General features: G+C 47.5%; 1 protein-coding gene across 6 annotated transcripts in view; it reads left to right on the top strand.

Moving 5' to 3' along the window:
• The window catches only part of LOC142586006 (F-box only protein 9), a 64,262-nt gene extending 46,112 nt beyond the window's left edge, over positions 1-18,150 (top strand). For 5 of the 6 annotated variants that reach the window (XM_075697214.1, XM_075697211.1, XM_075697212.1 and 2 more), the window contains 3 exons: positions 11,489-11,715; positions 15,704-15,780; positions 17,788-18,150. In XM_075697214.1, the coding sequence (XP_075553329.1) occupies positions 11,489-11,715; positions 15,704-15,780; positions 17,788-17,896 (413 nt within the window). In that variant the 3' untranslated portion in view covers positions 17,897-18,150. The remainder of the gene's footprint in view (positions 1-11,488; positions 11,716-15,703; positions 15,781-17,787) is intronic. The other variant, XM_075697215.1, reaches the window with a different exon arrangement.
• The last annotated feature ends 1,805 nt before the right edge of the window (positions 18,151-19,955 follow it).

Below are 19,955 nucleotides of genomic sequence, written 5' to 3' on the forward strand. Positions count from 1 at the left end.
AATAATAAGCAATGAACATTCAACACAGAAGACAAATCACAGTTTGTAAACTATTTTTGGTGCCTGTGTCAGCCCCAATGGTGCCTAAAACGAGGCTGCAGGTGCCTATTTTAGGCACCTAAAATCTAGTCATGACACATATACCTCTGGGAAGCAAAATCAAAAAGCTATTATAATAAATTATTTAGGGCACTCCGAGTGTTGCCTGTATATTTTCAAAGGTTTTGAGCTCCTAAACCATTATCTACTGCAAAAAAAAAAAAAAAAGGAAAGGAGAAGTCAGAAATGTCATGTCAGAAGCCCTTTAAGGTCCTAAAAATGTGTTTATAGAGATAGTGGTACTATACAATTTGCCAAATGTTTAGCCGGCTCATGTGAGTGCCGCCTTTTCTACTTTCAAGTGCGTTACAATGGAGCAGGCTTGCGAAACGGTCAAGGTGAATTTCATGCTTAGAAAACAGGAGAGTCATGTATGTTAGGTTATTCTTGTCCTAAGGCAGAAGCCTACAGAAAGTTGGTGGCCAGGTGAGCCAGCTGTAGAGATTTGGCCAGCTTTAGATTTGGCCAATTAATATAACCTGATATTGATTCACTTTAGCATGCTTACCATGTACAGTGTTTACTGGAAGCTCAAGACGAAGTGCGGAACGAAAGTCCTTGTTCTGTGGTTCTTCAAAGTTGTGCGACTTCTGGATATCAGGAGCTTCCGCGAAAACGTCGTCCTCTGGAATGGGTGACAAAGGACCTCTGCGCCCTCCTGACAAGGCGAGTCCCGCAGCGGTAGCCCTGTCTGTGGGAAACCGCGACATCACTAACTATAGGCTTCCCGATTCATCTGACAGCTCAACAACAGGAGAGATGGAATCGGACAGTGATTACACGCTAGTCCAATTGCGCGGCTTGAAGTGCAAGCTTCGCCGGACGTCAGCAGGCAGTGATTCTACTCATATAAGCAGATGTGACGAACGGGTCTTTTCCGGGGGCTACACCCCAACTACGGCAGGGACGTATTTGAATTCGTTGAACAGACAATCGCTGACCAAATACTTCGATCGAATAGCCTCAGGACATGTGAGAGAGATCTGCATTAATGCTCGGAAGGACATTTTGATGGTGGACGGGAGTTCTCGGGCAGTGTGGGAGGCTTTGAAAGCCATGCAAGTGGTTGCAACATCCCAGTTCACTCTTTCCTAGCGTACGGCAACGATACCTGCACTGGTGTTGTATCAGATTTGGACATTGACATCAAGGATGAAGACCTGTATCTCTTCTATTGTCGACAGTGCGAATCCTCGACATCCCCTGTCACGATCCACCTGGGTTCGTGAACCAGGGAGGGCTCGAGGCACCCTCCGATAGACGGACGCTTCGCAGCGTGGTGGTGCTGAACGATGACTGACCGCCGAGCAGCCATGCTCATCGGCGTTTATTGTGGTACGGTGACCAATGTTGCCTGCCGAGCTTAGCAGGCCACCGAGTCTGGTGGCGAACGAACATTGTGCCTGAGGGGGCGTCACATGCTTGCTACACCCCCTTACCCCCAGTTTGTTTGTTAAATAAAATACAAACGTCCATGTTCAAAATATGAGGCTCTACCTCCACCCTAGCTGGGTCGACGGTGCCTGCTATCCAGGCGAGTAACGGTCCAGTGGCCTCCGCCGTCGAGTACTCCGCCTGGGCACCGGTGTTAATGGGTCGGGTGTGGCAATGCCAGGTGCTACCTGAGCCAGCCTCGCTCCACCCGGAGGGTCTGTAGTGGTTGGCCTCGTGAGTGGTGCTGGGCTCCACACCAGTCCAACGGGTGCTGCACCACTGGCTACAGTTGCCGCTTTCGAGGTGGGTGGTGCTTGGCTGGAAGCGACCGGTGCTACCACTAGTCCTCCTGCGGGCTGGAACTCGGAAGTGGCAGTCGAGGGTGCTGGCCAGGTCCTGAGGCGAGGCCCGACATGGTCGCCGTGTCTGTGCCACATGGCCTCGTCTGGCATGCGGATTAGCAGCGATGAGGCGCTGGCAGGAGACACCACCTGTCCGGCAGACCAGGGTGGGCCAGGACGGAAGTTCCTGGTGAAAACTGGAGCTCACAGGGGGCACGGCCAGTGACATCATGGGGCGTGGTCCGATACTGAAATAGTATCCGGGCAATCTGCATCTGGAAATCCCCAGTCTGGCTCTTCTTGAGCTTGTCTTTGATGGTTTGCACCACCCGTTCGGCTGCACCATCTGAAGCAGGGTGGTCTGGCGCAACCATCATCCGGTGGATTCCGTTCTTCGTTAGCCAGGCCAGGTACTCTGTGCTGGCGAAAGTAGGACCATTGTCGGACACGATGATATCTGGCAACCCCTGGGTGGCGAAGACCTGTCGTATTGCTGCAATGGTCGCGCCTGCTGATGGAGTGGCGACAGGTAGAACCTCCACCCACTTTGAAAAGGCGTCCACCACTACCAGGAAGTAATGTCCATTGAAGGGTCCCCCAAAACCCACATGTAGGCGGGACCAGGGTCTCTGTGGGAACAGCCAGGGGGCACTTTCCACATGACGCGAGGCTCACTGATGCTCCTGGCAGATTTGGCAGCTCTGCACTACATGCAGGCTGGCTTCCGGGTACTCTGGCAGACGAACGCCCAGTGCATGAATCCAGTTTCGGCCCAGCAGCGTCGGCGACGACCCCTTCGTTAAGTAAAGGGGAAGGGTTGCCTCCCTGTCACCATAACGAACGCTGACCTGTGCCGGACTCTGGACCTGGGAGAGTTGCCTGGAGGAGCTGTGTAGCATCACGCCCGAAGCCTCGATGGACATGCCGGGGAAAGTACACTTCAAGAGTTTCCCGGCCATTACTGACACGCTGGCCCCTGTGTCCAGCTCCATGGAAATGGGGTGCCCGCAGATTTCGACGGTCAGCATGTAAGGCGGCACAGATGACTGTACAAAGCCTGTGTGCCACATGTCGAAAATCGGCGGGTTCTCGGCCACGACGTAGAGCCTGGCCACGGAAGAACTTGAGCCTGCTGCTGCACGCCCCCGCCGCATACGTTTGCGACGGCTACCCTGGCCGCGGGCTTGTGTGGTACCTGGGTTTGAATCAGGCTGCTGCTGCTGTTTGCTGTTCATCCTCCCCCTTCGGCATACACATGCCAGGTGCCCAGTTTTCCCGCACGTAAAGCATTGTGCACGAGAAAACTGTGAGGGGGAGTGGGCACCACCACAGCGACCGTAGGTAGTGGCCTTTGTCGCGAACTTGTTGACTGCCGCTTCCGCCGACGGTGAGCCAGTCGCACGGGCAATCTCGCCAGCGTCCTTGGCGGCAGCTTCCATTGCCAGCGCTGCCTTCACGGCTTCGTCCAGCGAGGGGTTGGGAAACTCCAGGAGTCGCGTCTGCATGGCGAGGTTGTTGATGCCGCAGACGAAACGGTCCCGGAGCAGCGAGTCCAGCTGGTCCCCGAAAATGCAGGCACTCGCTAACCCTCGTAGCGCAGCAACGAACTGCCCGAGGGTCTCTCCTTCCCGGCGGCTCCGGTTGTTGAAGCGGAAACGCTCCATTAGTGTGGACGGTGCTGGGTTGAAATGCGAGCGCAGTATGGCGAGCAGCTCACCGAGCGTCTTAACATGTGGCCTGGCTGGCTTGAGAAGGTCGAGCAAGAGGCTGAAGAAGCGGGTCCCGCAGCTGGCCAGGAAAATGTCCCGCTGTTTGGCCTCGGGTGTGTCGTTTGCCCGGAAGAACATGTGGACTTGCTCCTCGTAAATTTGCCAGGCGGACCCATCTCCCTCGAACGGCTCGAGCCTTCCATACAGCGGCATGGTGGCAGCAATGGGGGGCGGTGTTTCTCCGCTCTCGGCGGCGTGGGATGATCCATGGGTACTCGTCGCCAGTGTCACGATTCACCCGGGTTCGTGAACAAGGGAGGGCTTGAGGCACCCTCCGATAAACGGATGCTCCGCAGCGTGGTGGTGCTGAATGATGACTGACCGCCAAGCAGCCGTGCTCATCGGTGCTTATTGCGGTGCGGTGCCTGCCAAGCTTAGCAGGCCACTGAGCCTGGCGGCGAACGAACATTATGCCTAAGGGGGCATCACATACTTGCTACGGCAGGAGATATGAGAAGTACGGCAGGAACGAATTTGAATTCGTTGAACAGACAATCGCTGACCAAATACCTCAATCGAATAGCCTCAGGACATGTGAGAGAGATCCGCATTAATGCTCGGAATAACATTCTGATGGTGGACGGGAGTTCTCGGGCAGTATTGGAGGCTTTGAAAGCCATTCAAGTGGTTGCCACATCCCAGTTCACTCTTTCCTAGCGTATGGCAATGATACCTGCACTGGTGTTGTATCGGATGTGGACATTGACATCAAGGATGAAGACCTGCAATCTCTTCTATTGTCGGCAGTGCGAATCCTCGACATCCACCAATTCGGCCGCCCCCGGTGCATCAAGTTAGTCTTCGAGTCAGACTCTTTGCCAGCATCGATCAAAGTAGGTTATGTGAGGCACTCAGTGCATCCATATGTGCCATGACCGTTACAGTGTCACAAGTGTTTCAAACTGGGCCACGTGAGTGCTGTGTGTAAGAATCCTACGTCGTGCCGAAGATGTGGTGGTGCTCATCAGGTAGACTCCTGTGAGACTGACGCCATGAAATGTGCAAATTGCTCCAGAGCCCATGAAGCGACATCCAAGGACTGCCCCAAAATGGCAGAGGAGAGACAAATTCTGAGACAAATGGTGAGGGAGAACTCCACGCACAAGGAGGCTGCCGATTCCGTCTGCAAGAAAAGGCGCAGGTTGCGGCAAAGGCCTCGCCGCTCCCAGAGCAAGTCCCGGCGGAAAGAGGCACTTCCTTTGAGTACTTGGATGCAAAACGTGCCACACAGAGAGCAAAACCGACACACACAAGATGCGGCTCCCCCAGTACCTCCGCGCCCCTCAGGGAACGAAGTGTCATCCAACTTGCGTCCAGCCTCTTCGGCTGTAGAGTGGCCTTCGCTACCACAAAGGGCTTCAGGTGGAGATGCTCCTTCGGCGCGCCCCATGAGCCGGGAGGGTAATGAAAAGCTTGGAAAAGAAAAGGTGATAGACATGCTTAAACAGCTAGTAAACACTATACGTATATTGCTCTCCCGATTGGAAACACCAACTGCACTATCTGTCGTGAAGGCGTTAGATGCTATAGAGCCGCTATTAGCAGCTCTAAAATAAGGGTGGCAATCATGGCTCTCACGATAACACACTGGACATTGGAACAGAAGATGCATCATTCTGTTATAATGAGATGGAATGCTCGATGTCTATGCAGCCGCGTGTCTGACTTTAGGCAACGGATTTTCAAATACCACTTCCCAGTGATCCTGATATGTGAGCCAAATCTCACGTAGGAATTTTGCCTTTACAGATACGTTAAGCTCTGGTCACGTGAAGATGGGCACAAGAGCAAAGTGTTAATGTGTATACGCAGTGACATGACGTATGTTTGGCACATGATCACTCCACATGACAGCAATGAATATGTGTGTGTGACACTAAAACAAACTACATGTGTTTTCGATCATCGGTGCCTACATACCTCCTAGACAAAGACTTGACCTCTCCTACCTATCCGCTGTGTTACAAGGTTCCCCAGGCCCTCATGTTGTTATTGGAGACTTCAATGCTCATCATCCTTACTGGGGAAGTGCTGCAATAAACTGTCGGGGTAGGAACTTGATGGACTTCATAGACACTGAAGGTCCGACTATCATCAACGATGGGTCTCCAAGTTACATCCGTGGCACTGCCTACGGAAGTTGCCTAGACCTACTGTATCTCAGAGCCGCCTGCCCTCAGTCGGCTGGTGCTTGGACATAGAAACACATGGGAGCAATCATATACCAACATATGTGCAGATGAAGCGGTTTGTGCACTCAACTACATCTGCTGTGCACTGCACTGATTGGTCCACATTCTCTACATGTGTCGAAGGGTATTGTGGAGACATCACTTCACCATCTGATATAGAAGACATTATTGTATCGTCAGTGCAGAAGACAACTAAGCTTATCAGTGCACCTACATCCGCAACGGCGATTGATATTGAATATAAATGGCTCCGTGCGATCTGTCGTAGAGTGGAAAGGAAGGTTAGGCCAACTCAATCATCATTAGACCTTGTCTTATGTCTATGAGCTCAACGAAAAATATGGAGTCACCTTCAAAAAATGGGAAAACAATGGTGGAGCACCTTCTGTTCGTCTCTGGATCCTCGAAAGCCACTTTCTAGAATCTGGCAGATAGTACGGAGCCTTCGTGCCCCTCCTCAGCAAAAATATCCTTTCCGTGCTCTAGCACTTCACCAATCTCTGACGGAAGTGCAGGTTGCCGAAGACTTCTATAAGAGAGTCACCCGTACCGATATTTCAACTTGTCTAAAATTGGATTGACCTGTTTCACCTCCTAAAGTTGCTCGTCTTGATCTTCCTTTCACGATGCCAGAATTGGAAGCTGCACTTGCTGCTTCAAGACGATCTTCTGCACCAGGACCTGACGGTATTTCATATACTGCTCTGTGCCACCTTGGTGTGGAAGGTCGGAAAGTCCTGCTGTCGTACTATAACGACACATGGTCATCCAGTACAGACCCGAAGCAGTGGAAAACCAACCGTTTGGTGGCTCTCCTAAAGCCAGGAAAATCGCCTTATGAAATGTTATCTTACCAGCCAGTAGCTTTAGCTAGCTATGTCGGTAACGTGATGGAACGGATGGTGCTCACTAGATTAGAATGATTCATGGAAAAGAATGAGCTTTATCCTGAAATGATGACCGGATTTAGATGTGGACGGTCTGCAATAGATGGTGTCATTGATCTCGTGTCCATGATCAAACACGAAAAAAGGCGACACTGACTTGTAGGAGAAGTTTTCTTAGACATAAAAAGAGCCTATGACAGCGTACTGCATGAAGCCACTCTTGATGCCCTCAGTAATTTGGGCATTGGCGGCCGTCTCTACATGTGGATTGAAAATTACCTCAGAAGGGCAGCGGATTGGGCGAGTTGGTGTTGCATGGTAACAATAAAATTCAAACAGTGCTAAACGACAGGACCAGAATGAGGAGAAGACAAACACGGCGCTGAACTTGCTACTGATTTATTTGAAGTATTCAAGCAAAAGTCGGGGGTGTGTATTGGTGCCAAAATTGCCCCAATACTTAGTAATATTTTTCTAAGTTATGTTTACAGGAAAGTAGAGAATGACCTAAATGGAAGGTTTATTCGAATTTTTCGATACGTGGACGACTTCCAAATTATAGTTAAGTCTAAGGGTGCTGAATGTGTGCCTGACTTACTCGATGTTTTTTCTAAGCATGGGTCAGGACTGAGCTTCGCACATCAGATCCCACAGAGCAACGTCCTGCAGTTCTTGGATCTGAGTTTGACCTTTTTGTCTAACCATGTATGCTGGCGATACGCTTGAAAAACCTCTTGCAAACTACGCGTCTTGTCACTCTAAGCTTGTTAAATTCGGAATTGTAACAGGATGTATTGGTATGGCTGTCAAAAAATCGTGTACTCATCAAATGTCCAGTAGCCTGATGGTCCAAGCCCAGAGATGCAGAGAGGCCGGTTTTCCAGATTCTGTAATTGTGGCTGGTGCTAATAATAATATAATAACGCTGAAATGTTCGGAACAGCCCAAAGAAAATGTCGCGGGGAAGAAAGTTGTTGTCATGCCTTATGAGCACGCGTTGTCACATCGTTTTAAGGGAGTAGGGGCCAAGTATGGTGTGAGGGTCGTTTTTTCTGCTCCGATGAAGCTGGGTAAATTAGGGGCAGCAGTTCAGAGGAAGCAGGAAGGCGTTAAACGGAATGCTGCATGCAAGGTAAATCATGTCAATAAGTACATCAGTTGCAAGAAGGGCGTTGTCTACCAAATTCCTTTATCGTGTGGCCAAACTTACATAGGCCAGACAGGCCGTTGCATCAATATTAGACTAATGGAGCATGCCAATTCATTAGACAAAAAAGACACTAACCTGGCAAAGCATTACAGTATTTGTAAATGCGTACCTTTCTTTGGCGATACAAAATTGTTATTTTTTCATAGTGACAAGACTACCAGAGAAGTCGCTGAAGCATTTGATATCATCAGAAAATCTAATAGTTGCGTTAGCACAACATCTTTAATCTTGTCAACGAAAGAAATGGCATTGCTGCATAAAGGGTAGATTGCAAGGCAGGTACAATGCGTGCGAATGTTGGCTGTCCGGAGTTTGTATCTGATCATCAATGTATGACCGGGTGCATGCGTGCCCAGTTTTGTACATATAAATGTTGACTTCTTACTTCAAATAAATCAGTTGTAAGTTCAGCGCCGTGTTTGTCTCCTCCTCATTCTGGTCCTGTTGTTTAGCGCTGTTTGAATTTTATTGTTACCATGAAAATTACCTAGATGGTCGCACAGTCTTCATGTCCACGACTGATGGCGAAACGAGAAGACATGTTGTTGTCCGTGGAGTGCCTCAAGGAGGAGTGCTGAGCCCGACTCTTTTCAATGTAGCCCTTATTGGCCTTGCGTAAATAATTCCTGATACAGTACGCATCAGTACCTATTGTCAGAGTTGTCGGACGATCCCACCGCTGTTAACCAGATGTAGGAGTTGTTGGACGATCTCGCCGCTGCCACCATCTGAAGGAGTTGACGGTCGTAGAGAGGGACTCGGTGAACAGGATTTACTTACATTATTTACATCTTAGACAGGACACACATTGACAGTCTAGCGTGACTCCCATATGGAGCCCGCAAGACTAACATACAGCAAACAGCTTATGAGCACACAGTTCACGAGTACATTTCTAGCATGACAACGAGCACTCAGCTCCCGACGACGAGCACACTCTGGCAGCCGACAATCGCTGCTTATATCCTCTCCGCTTGACGTCATAGTTCGACGTCCTTGAAGATGACCCGCCCTTTTGGAGGAGGCGGGCTCACATACACGTGTTGCACAGGTTTCGGTGCCGCACACACACACACAGGTGTAAAGGTCTGGAGCCGACGTCAGAGGGGCTTCGTAGAACTCTGCTCCGTCCCGGTTGGCACGCCGGGTAGCACATTCCTGAGCTGACCCCGCGCCACGTGGCTGCCGCTTATTTGCAGTACTCTGAAGTGTGCCCCGTCTGGTTGGATTGGAACACGTGCAGCGGGCTGAAATAGCTGGCACGTTGTCACCCCGTACGGCCATTCCTAACACTATGCAGACGACATCAGACGCAGACGCATCATGCAGACGCAGTCACATGGCCGCAAATTCGTGCAAGGTTGCAGCGAGCTGTTTCTTTAATGTCCCAGTACCTGCAGTGCCAAGGACTGCAACTGGCCCCAGATAAGTGCGCTGCGATAGCGTTCACACGGAAGCTTGTGTGTTGGTATCCAATTATGATCAATGGCAATGTCACCCCATATGCGACCCACCACAGATACCTCGGCGTTGTCATTGACCGCGGTGTTTCATGGTTGAAGCATGTGGCAATGTTAAAGAGAAAATTAACTGGGCTTGCTCAAGTTTTTTGCTTTCTGGCTGGTATGAAGTGGGGTCCATCTGAGCATTCGCTACTCTGGCTGTACCGGGCTCTCTACGTCGACTACATTCGGTACAGCCTGCCAGTTTTATCATGTATGAGCCGGTCATGTTTGCGTATGCTGGAAAGTGCCCAGGCACAGATGCTGAAAACATGTCTCGGTGTTCCACGTTGCATCTCAACCTACGGAACAATTGAGGAGGCTCGCCTCACCCCTTTACCTGTCTATCTATGATGCGAACCTCTTCAGAGTATTCCTGCGACTGCTGTGCCGTCATGGACGCCATCCCTTATCGACACTTCCCGTCATATGGTGGGACTCCACTTTTTCAAGAGCCATTAAATGCCAAGAATCTGCCATACCATCATTGCCCCTGCTAACCTTGCACGTATGCCCCTATGGGTAATGCACAAAATACAGGTACATCTATCTGTTCCCGGAATTTCTAAAAAATTGCAAATAGCTACCGTCGGCCTCAGACATTTAACACTTGAATATATGTTGAAGGAATATGACTCCTCGGTGAATGAATATACAGATGGATTGGTCTCGTCGTATGTGTCTGGTGTGGCTTTCGTCGTGCCTGTGCATCAAGTCATTCAACGGTTTCGTCTGTGTAACAAGACGACTACAACATCTGCAAAACTAGTGGCAATCAGAGAGGCCGTTCACTATATTTTGCGACAGCCTCCTCAAGTATGAACAGTCTTCAGTGACGCAAAATCGGCTCTGCAACTAGTTAGAGTGGTCTTGAAAGAAAGCGCTTACAGAGTATTGGCTCTTCAAACTGCCGAGCTCTGCACTTTAGCGCAAGAAAATGACCACCACATCACATTTCAGTGGATTCCCAGTCACTGTGGTAGATACGGCAACGAACTGGTTGATGCCGAGGCGAAGAAAGCACTCGAAGAACCAGAGTCACTGCTTGCAATTCCTTTTTCAAGAGCAGACGCCAACTGCCTCCTCTCCAGTGTCATCCGAAAATCGACAGAAAAGCACTGGGACAATCAGGATAATCGCCACAGACGACTCCAGAGATTGGACCCTACCATGAAATTTAGGCTACCACCAAAAATTCAATGCAGCTGCGCCAGTCTTCTGCACAGACTAAGGCTGGGGGTAGCGTTTACGCGCGGTATGTGCACCTCATGCGACGCACTGAGTCTCCAGACTGTGAGTTGTGCAATGTGAATGAGACCATAGGTCGTGTGCTTTGTGACTGCCCAAAGTACGTGGAAGAGCGTCAAAATTTTAACAATGACCTTACGCGTCTTGACAGCCTACCGATGTCGGAGGACGTTATTTTAGGCCCTTGGCCAGACGCTCAATCGAGTTTCAAGGCCATCCAGGTGTTATTGAACTTTTTAAAAAGTACGGGCCTGGACTGTAGGCTCTGAGCATGCCAAATTGCTTGCCATATGTTTTACATCCTCCTTTCGTCATCATCACCCATCATGCACCTCTTTCTTTCCCCCAACGTCGAGTAGCTGGCTAGAGGAATATACCTCAGGCCGACCTCTCTGCATTTCGTATCATTAAACTTCTCTCTCTCTCTCCTGGAAGCACAAATTTCAGGCACAGCCATAGCAGCCTGAATGCTTTAAGTTTGGAGCTGTTAGCAGACTATGGCCACTATTTATTTTCTTTTGCTAACTTGCACTGTTCTCATTACCTGTGGTGTTTGGCTGTTATGTGCCCATCTAATTTTCTAGTGACATCAGAGCAAATCAACAGCACATTAGGAGTGGCTTCAGAATGTTACAAAGATACACTAACAAAAGGCGTACAATTTATCAATGGACCTGCCAGTGTTTAACTGGCCAAAGTCTCTGCAAACGTGAAAAGATATTTGTGGTCTCTCTTTGGCGAGGTCCTGTTGTAATCAGCTGTCTGTGTTTACGCCTTAGCCACAGTGATGACGTTGGATTGTGCAGGTGTGGTACTAATGCTGACCACACCCGACAACCCGTACGTCTCCCTGGGGAAACTACGGTCTCGTCGACCAGCCTACACCTCTGTGCTACGAGGAAGCTTCTGGCTTGAAGGCACCAGGGTGAAGGCAGTGTTGAAAAAGCCTGCTATGAAGACACCGCGAAACACTGGCTACTGGCGAGGCGTCAGGCACAGCATGGAACCACAGCCAGATCAAGTCTTTCACCTGGTGGGTTCCTTCTTTCAGGGGTGGGTAAATAGAAGCACTGCAATGGTGTATACATTGGTGCCAGTGGGTGTAGGACCATCTGATGGTGTGCAAGCGTGCCGGCTTTTTCAATGCAACAACAGTAACCTTGTCAACACGTGTTGAATTGAATAGGCCATTCAATAGGCTTCAGAACAAGGTGGCAGTCTTTCTGAATTTAACGTGTTGACTGTTAAATGCATTTCTTTTCTTCCAATATGTGCCCGCTATAGAAGTGCCACTTTTACATTTTTTTGCACTTGTTTTGGGCTCCCTGGGAACACAGCTATGTCAGGGATACGTGCATCTATGAAACTTACAATTGGCTGCAACTTGAGTTGTAACAAGCTCAGAATAGTCTTATTACAGGCTTCTTTGTTAGAAACCTGTGAATTAAAATAATATGCAGGGAATAAATTCAACATAACATCTCTATGCATCTGGATTAAATGCATTTGCTGTTCACAGCTCATTCCAAGCCAGTTTGCACTAGTCCTTGCAAATATACGCCTAACCGGCTATCCGGTTTAACTGGAGATAAGTGAATCTGGTCTTGAAAACCGGTTATCCAGATTTTAAGAAACGGATATTCAGGACATCCAGTTTAAATAACCGGTTAGCCAGATATTCGAATCTACTAGATTTTCCCACACAAATTGATCCAAGCACCAGCTACTTTAGTCCAACTGCCAGTTAATTTAACTCAACTGCCACACATTAATTCTTAGTGCCAAATAATTTATTTACGCACCACATATTTTAGTCCTAACGACAGTGAATTTTAATCCAAAGTAAAGATGCATTTGTGGAGGTGTTCTAGGATGTTCAATATAATGACAAAATGTTAATTTTGCGCTGACCAAACATAACTGAAGAGCTTTCTTGACGAGTGTCGTCATGTGACAACAAAAATGCCTGTCCTGTGCGATACATGATCTAAATAATGCACTGTTATGGACATTACTGCCATGAACAGGTTATGTAAAATGTAGCTGTTTGATGGCTTTGCTAACATGCATTGAAACAAAGGGGCATCCAACAACAAACTGTTGATTTCTAAAGCTGATAAAAACAGGCTGAAAAAGGCGTCACGTGACCTCTCATCATTTTGTTTTCTACAGTGCCCGTTGACATGGATATCAAATGAACAAGCTTCGAACAATCTCTGCTATTATAACCACGTAATGCATCTGAGATCATATGGAAGAGGGTGCTACGGCATCTCACGTAACATTTGCCAGCATATTCCTGATTCTCAACCATATTGACATGGATATCAAATGATTGGGCTTCGAAGGAGCTTTGTGATAATAACCACGAAGGGTACACTGGACCATGTGGTGAAGGATGTCATGTGACCTTGCGTATCTTTCTGAAGCCCACATGTGGTTCACAAACACAGCAAGATGGGAGCCATACAAACGGGAATCGCAAGAGCTATGCGATGGTACACACGTAGCGAACATCAAATCACATGGGAGACGCTGTCTCGTGACCTCACATATATTTCGCTGGTCCATGCGTGATTCCCAATCATACTGATGTGGATATACAACGACCAGGCTTCGAACAAGGTCTGCGATGGTATGCACTCCGCCTACTTCAGACCACGTGGAAAAGAGTCGTGTGACATCACGCAACTTTAGCCAGACCATGGTTAATTATCAAGAATGCTGACATGGATATCAAACAAACGGGAATATCAAAAGCTATGCGATGGTGTACACGTAGTTGACATCAAATCACGTGGGAAAGAGTGTCACGTGACCTCGCTTATCTTTCGCTAGCCCATGCATGATTCCCAACCATACTGACATATCAAACGATCGGGCTTCGAACAAGGTCTGCTATGGTATGCACTTCGCATACTTCAGACCGCATGGAAAAGAGTCACATGACATCACGTAGCTTTAGCGAGACCATGGGTAATTATGAACCATGCCAACATCGATATTAAACAAACGGGAAAATCAAAAGCTATGCGATGGTGGACACGTAGTTAACGTCAAGTCACATGGGAAAGGATGTCACGTTACCTCACGTATCTTTCGCTAGCCCATGCCTGATTCCCAACCATACTGACATAGATATTGTCGCGAGAGGAGAAGGCAAGCAGTTAGTTGCAAGCGAACGGCCGTTTACTGTCTGTTTCTGCAGCAGCTACCATGCACTCTTCTTCATCCTCAGCTTCTAGTGTAACTAGCGCGTGCCCATTACCCCTCCCTCAAAAAAAAAAAAAAAAGGGAAGAAAAAAACAGACTACTTCTCCATGCGACTAGAGGAAAGTGAGCCCCCCCCCCCCAAAAAAATAAATGGGGAGATGTTAAATGCCACAAGGAGAAAGTAAAAGAAAGACAACGGACATGACGACAGGGCCCACACCACAAAGTTTGTGGATAGGAGTCAGCGCGAGTGGTAAGACTTAGTAGTCTCTCTTCTTTTTGTCCTTTTTTTGGAGGGAAGGGTAATGGCAGGCGCTAGTTATGCTAGAAGCCGAGGATGGAGAAGTGTGCACGGTAGCTGCTGCAGAAACTGACAGTAAATGGCTGTTCGCTTGGAACTGACTGCTTGCCTTTTCCTCCAAGTGCAATATTTCGATGATATATCGCTTGGGAAAGGCATTTCTGTAGTCCCATTGCTCTTCAAGAAAGCTCTTCAGTTATACATTCCGTCATTCTTCTGAACTGCTATAACATATCCGCAAATGCATCTTTACGCTTCATCATAAACGATTACAGCTACCAGTCTAGTGTTACACAAATAAAACTTAAGCTTGAGCACTCCTTGAGGGTGCTCAAGCACTCGCCGAGACATTGCCCTTTTATCACTGTTCCACAAATTCCTTCACTCCACTCGAACACCCGCATGTTTGAAACGACCCTACTCCACGTCACATAGGCTTCATAATCATTTCAGCTATGCCCGCCTTTACGGGTCTACAAAAGCATTTCATTACTCTGCTCTTCCTCGTGCTATCAGAATATGGAATTCGCTCCCGGACAGCATTGCAAGCCAATCTAACTACGATTCATTCCGTGATGCCTTGACTGAATACATGACTAAAGAAAAGTGAAGTTTTACGTTTGTCGCACAATGCTTTCTATACTTGCACTATCTTTTACAGCTTATTTTCGCATTATTACCGTTATGTCGCTATGTTTACCGTTTCATTGGAATGTCGCGTCTGTAACTTTTCTGTCAGTGTTTTTCATTATTACTGTTTTTATTAATTACACGACTTCACTGAAAACAATCTGTGCGATTTATTCCTTATTATATTATGTTTTTTATGTTTCTTCTTTTCCCTAGTGAATCATGAACTAATTAATTCTTTTTTCATCTCAGTTGTACTTTGGTTGTAGGTTGTAAACAGATACGGTTTATAGATGTCTTGTATTATATGTATTTTCTATGTACTGCCCCCCTTACTCAATGCCTCACTTTGAGGCCTGTAAGGTATCCTTAAATAAATAAATAAATAAATAAATATATGGCTCGCACGAGCGGTTGCAAAAATAACTACAAATCTAATACAAGAGAGAAAGGGAGGTAATTTGGGCACAAGTACAGATGAACAAATACCAGGGTATCCGAATATCCGGCTATCTGGTTAGTAATAACCGAATAACCGATTACTCGGGTTATCCAGTTTTCAAATTCGAATAACCAGATAACCAGTTTTTCCGCAAAACCAATTTGATGTTGCTGCACTAGTTGGACCCATAGCTTATGGCTACTTTCAGTCACCCTCATGTCATATAACCACTTGTGAACTTTTATACCTTTGCTCTAAAGCTTTGCTCTATGCCTTTTATGACTCACATATACACTCATTAGATTTGTGCCATGCAAGTGAGGCAGCATCACTTGCTTACTGTGGCCCACTGCCGTTGCACGATGAACCATCAGACTTGAAGGAATGCTGGCTTTGATCGTTTTTATAAGGCCGCTGATCACGATTTTCATGCAGGAGCTGGAGCTGAGAAGCGTGCGAGGTCGTGCAAATGCACAGCTGGTGTGGAAGAGCTATGCCATCCACAGCTACTGGTTAGTCATACTTTCTGTGGCTTTGTTAACCCCCACTTCCTGTTCTGTGCAGTTAGGTATTCCCCAGAAATGGAGCAAGAGCAAGCAATTTCTTCTTTATAGAACGTCTTGGACTACAGCACTGTTTAGCATTGCTTTGCTCAGGGTGTGCACAGAAGAGAGCAACAGCATGTGAAAAAAATAAAAAGAAAGGAGACTCGCTTTCTTTAGCAAAACAGTAGTCTTGAAAAAACCGCATAAACCACCAAAGCTGGAGCATGTGAAAGTCCTTGTAGGTCCTATGAACCAATTGAATGTAAAATTTATTGTATTCTAAGAATTTGCAGGCAGGCCTCCCTCACGAAATGTAAGGATAATTTGGCATCCCAGATTGAGCCAGATGTGTCAGAGATATAGGCGTAGTAAAACCCTGTTGATTTGTTTTTCAAGGGACTGTGGAAAAAATTCACTGACGATTAAAATACTCCCTAATGTGAAATTTGAGCACAGCTCTCTATATGTGTTTTCATTGTGCGTGTCAATATTTTGTATTATGATTATATAGGTTTATATGAGGAAGAGAACGCTGTGAGTAGCACGCTTTGTTTCCATACAGATGACGCATGCTACTCCAGCGCCATATCGTAGCCATTGCTGGCGCGCAGCCCAGATGGCACTACACTTTTCTTCTGACGCATTCATTCTACCAATGACGAGAGCAGCCCTTCGTCGTGGGGAAATCGTGCCACCAGTGTCAGCGGCGACTATACCCAAGGGAGCGTCACATTCAGCCTTACTCGTAGCCGCTCGCCATCGCCCCTTGCAAGAGCAGTGATGCGTGTCATACACGCTGGTACCACAGACTGACCTCAGCAGCTGACGCTGCAGACGAGCGTAGCTCCCCCCACCTCACGCCACCCTGGCCCCCCTCCCTCGGAAGCGCAGATGAGATCGCCCACGTGGCAGCGAATGCCGTGGCTGCCAGCAACTCAGCGAATGCACAGGCTGTTTCCCCTCCGCTCCTTCTCCACTTTCCTCTTCTTTCGTCTACCGCTGTGCTCTGCGTTCGCTTTTATCTTTCGCTTGTGCTCGTCTGCTCGGTTACGAGGTGTATTGCCGCTGATGCACGCCGACGCTCAACGCAGGAATGGGCGCTTAAGAGCTGCGCTCTAAAAGAAAGCGTAACAGTCAGGAAAATGTAACCATGAAGGACACAAATTGCCACAGCAACGTCATAAACAGCTCTGAATGGCTGCCAGTACAGTTATTCGACGTCTCAGCGCTCCTACTGCGACTGGGGATGGCGCATGCGCACTTGTATAATTGAAGGCCACATATGGTGTCCCGTGACAGTGGCCCATTTAAACTCTTCACTACATAACACTGCTGTATTGCGGCGAAGCTGACTAAAGAGAACCGGCAATTATGCAGCACATAACCATTGCCTGCCCCAAAATAAATGTAGCCCTTCGCTCAGCGGATCTGGCCCAGTATGGCCCAGTATGCGTGGTTCTCGCTAGGTTTTTACCAATGCACGTCTTCCAGTGACTCACCAACTGCAATGTGCACACTTTCTCCCGATATGCTTGAGCAGAGCGCCTGGCCCCCCTTGTGCAACTTCGGTCACTTATTGCAAACTTTCGTCGCTTGCTGCAGTGTGCCTTATGCACTCTTAAATTTATGTGCACGCTGCGTTCAAAATCAATGCAAGATATGGGAACACTGCAGAACGACGACGTATCAAAGGGGACATAATATATGGGAGTCAATGGGATTTAGGTCGGGACTGCGAAAACACAACGTATTGACCAGGAGAACACAACAGTGAGGAACGTATCAACAGGGTTTCACTGTACAAGGATGCTCCGTTGTGATGAGTTGGTGAAGTACATGAACAGTAGAATTGCAGCATTATGTTTCAGATGCGTTTGAAGGTTGTGACGTTTGAGTCGCCATTGCATCTGCAGGCAGCTTCTACCAAATTCTGGCATTTGATTGTTCCTCTCTCTCTCTCTCCTTCCATCCTAGGCTGGGCCAGGAGTCAGTGGCTACATTTGACTTGACAACCAATGCTTTTCCGCCACTGTGGTTTTCAAGAGTCAAGAGCTTTACTAATGTTGCAGAGTCCCCACTGTGATGACATACGAGCCCTGAAGGAGTGCAACATATGCTATGTTACAGTTCGGACATGTAGGCACGCACCCGTTTCTTGTGATGTTCTCTTTGTCAAAATATGTTTGTCTCAGTCATTTTACAAATGTGGTGGGAGGCTGTTTCTTTTTTCCCCCAAGGACTTGTAGACTGGGCAATAAGAATTGAGCCATATTAGTGTTACAAAGGGAATGTTGTGGGTATAATAAAAATTCTGTAATAAAGATTCTACTTGTCAGATGTTGGAAAACTTTTGTCTGCTAGCGTCTTACTACAAGCACTCCAAATATGAACAGGTAGTCTTTTTAAGTGCAATGCCATGTTTAGATAGTATGAATTTCGTACACACAAATACTACAATCTCCACTCGTGCTTGGCCTGCATTCTATCCTTCACCTGAAAGTTGATGCAGTATCCCAGTGGCTATGGTGGATCCCTGCCGAGCTCTAGGTTGCAGGTTGGATCAGGGTGTGTATTCCGATGGGGCTGGAATGCAAAAAAACACTTGTGTACTGTGCATTAGTGCACATAAATAAGAGCACCAGGTGGTCAAAATTAATCTGGAGTTCCTCGTAATCAGATTGAGAGTTTGACACACAAAACGCAATTGTTTTTAAAGTTGATCGCCAAACTTCTGATGGTGCTGCCCTGACAGTGCAGGCTATTTTCTTGCACTGGTTAGTAATGCCCTGCTGCAGCATCGGTTGAAATGGGAGCAGTGGTGCATGTGGCTTCCTGTACATGCAGCAGAGCATAGCAATTGGTGATGCAACTTAGTGTTCGTCCATTCAATTTGCATGTTTTTTTTAGGTGTTTAGCAGGACAGTGACAAGAACTTTATTGGAGTGTTCTGAGGAACATTACTGGGGAGAGCCGAAGGCTCCGCTAATCAAGTCGGTGGCTCCGCCAACGACGGGACAGGGAGGTCGTGACTCTCCGTGATGTGTCGCGGGCCCTCTGGATGGCCTGTTTTGCAGGAAGAAATTTTTTTGGAATGCAGGGCTTTTGGCAATCCTATGGTCATGTTACCTAATTTTTGCTGGCAAAACTACAGTTGTCACAAACATGCAGCTAACCCAAATCTTCTAAGTTAGAGCAGCGGCAGACATCAGGTTTTGCTAGAAGCCGCCTCTTGTGCTAGTTCAGATAAACACAGACTTAAAATGTGCTGTGAAGTGCATTGCTGCTCTAAACTATTTTATGCAGCATTTTCCCACAGTGCAGAATATGTTAACTAAGGTAGCAATGTATTTCACTTTAAATCTTGAGGACTTAATTCTCTCAAAACTGGTGCACTGCACGTACAGCAAAGGTTATGATATGCCTTGAGTACTGGCAGGCTTTAATTATGCCATTACAAGATGCCCTCTAAGGATATTGATTAGCAATGTTAAAAAAGAAATGTTGGTATTAGCCATGGTTGCTGCTGAGCACGAGGTCGTGGGATTGAATCCCGGCCACGGCGGCTGTATTTCTATGGGGGCAAAATGCGAAAACACCCATGTACTTAGATTTAGGTGCACATTAAAGAACCCCAGGTTACAGACACTGTACCCAGGTGGTCAAAATTTCCGGAGCCCTCCACTACGACATGCCTCATAATCAGAAAGCGGTTTTGGCACGTAAAACCCCATAATTAACAAAAAATAATAATGTTGGCAATTACTGCACAGATTCTGTTCTCTCACTGCTATGAAGCGTGGTCAGCAAAAATAACAATTTTATTTGTGTGGATTCAATAATTGGAGACAGTCGTCGCAGAAACGCATCGCACAGTCAAACCTCAATGTAGTGAAGACAGATATAATGAAGTGTTAAAATTTGATTGGCGATTTTTTATTTCAATAAAGTATTATTAGGGTTCTTCTATAGTTTTCTGGTGGTTAAGAACTCGCATGTATGGGAGCACTCCACATGGCACCCACAGTGGACGCAGCGCGGTACGAGTAGAGCAGACGCCCGACAGATGCCACATGTACTCTGCGCACATGCAGACCTTTCAGGCTGTCTGCACCAAGTTGACATTTCCAAATTCCCCCGAGTTT

This window comes from Dermacentor variabilis, chromosome 6 (assembly GCF_050947875.1).
Source record: "Dermacentor variabilis isolate Ectoservices chromosome 6, ASM5094787v1, whole genome shotgun sequence".
NCBI lineage: Eukaryota > Metazoa > Arthropoda > Arachnida > Ixodida > Ixodidae > Dermacentor > Dermacentor variabilis.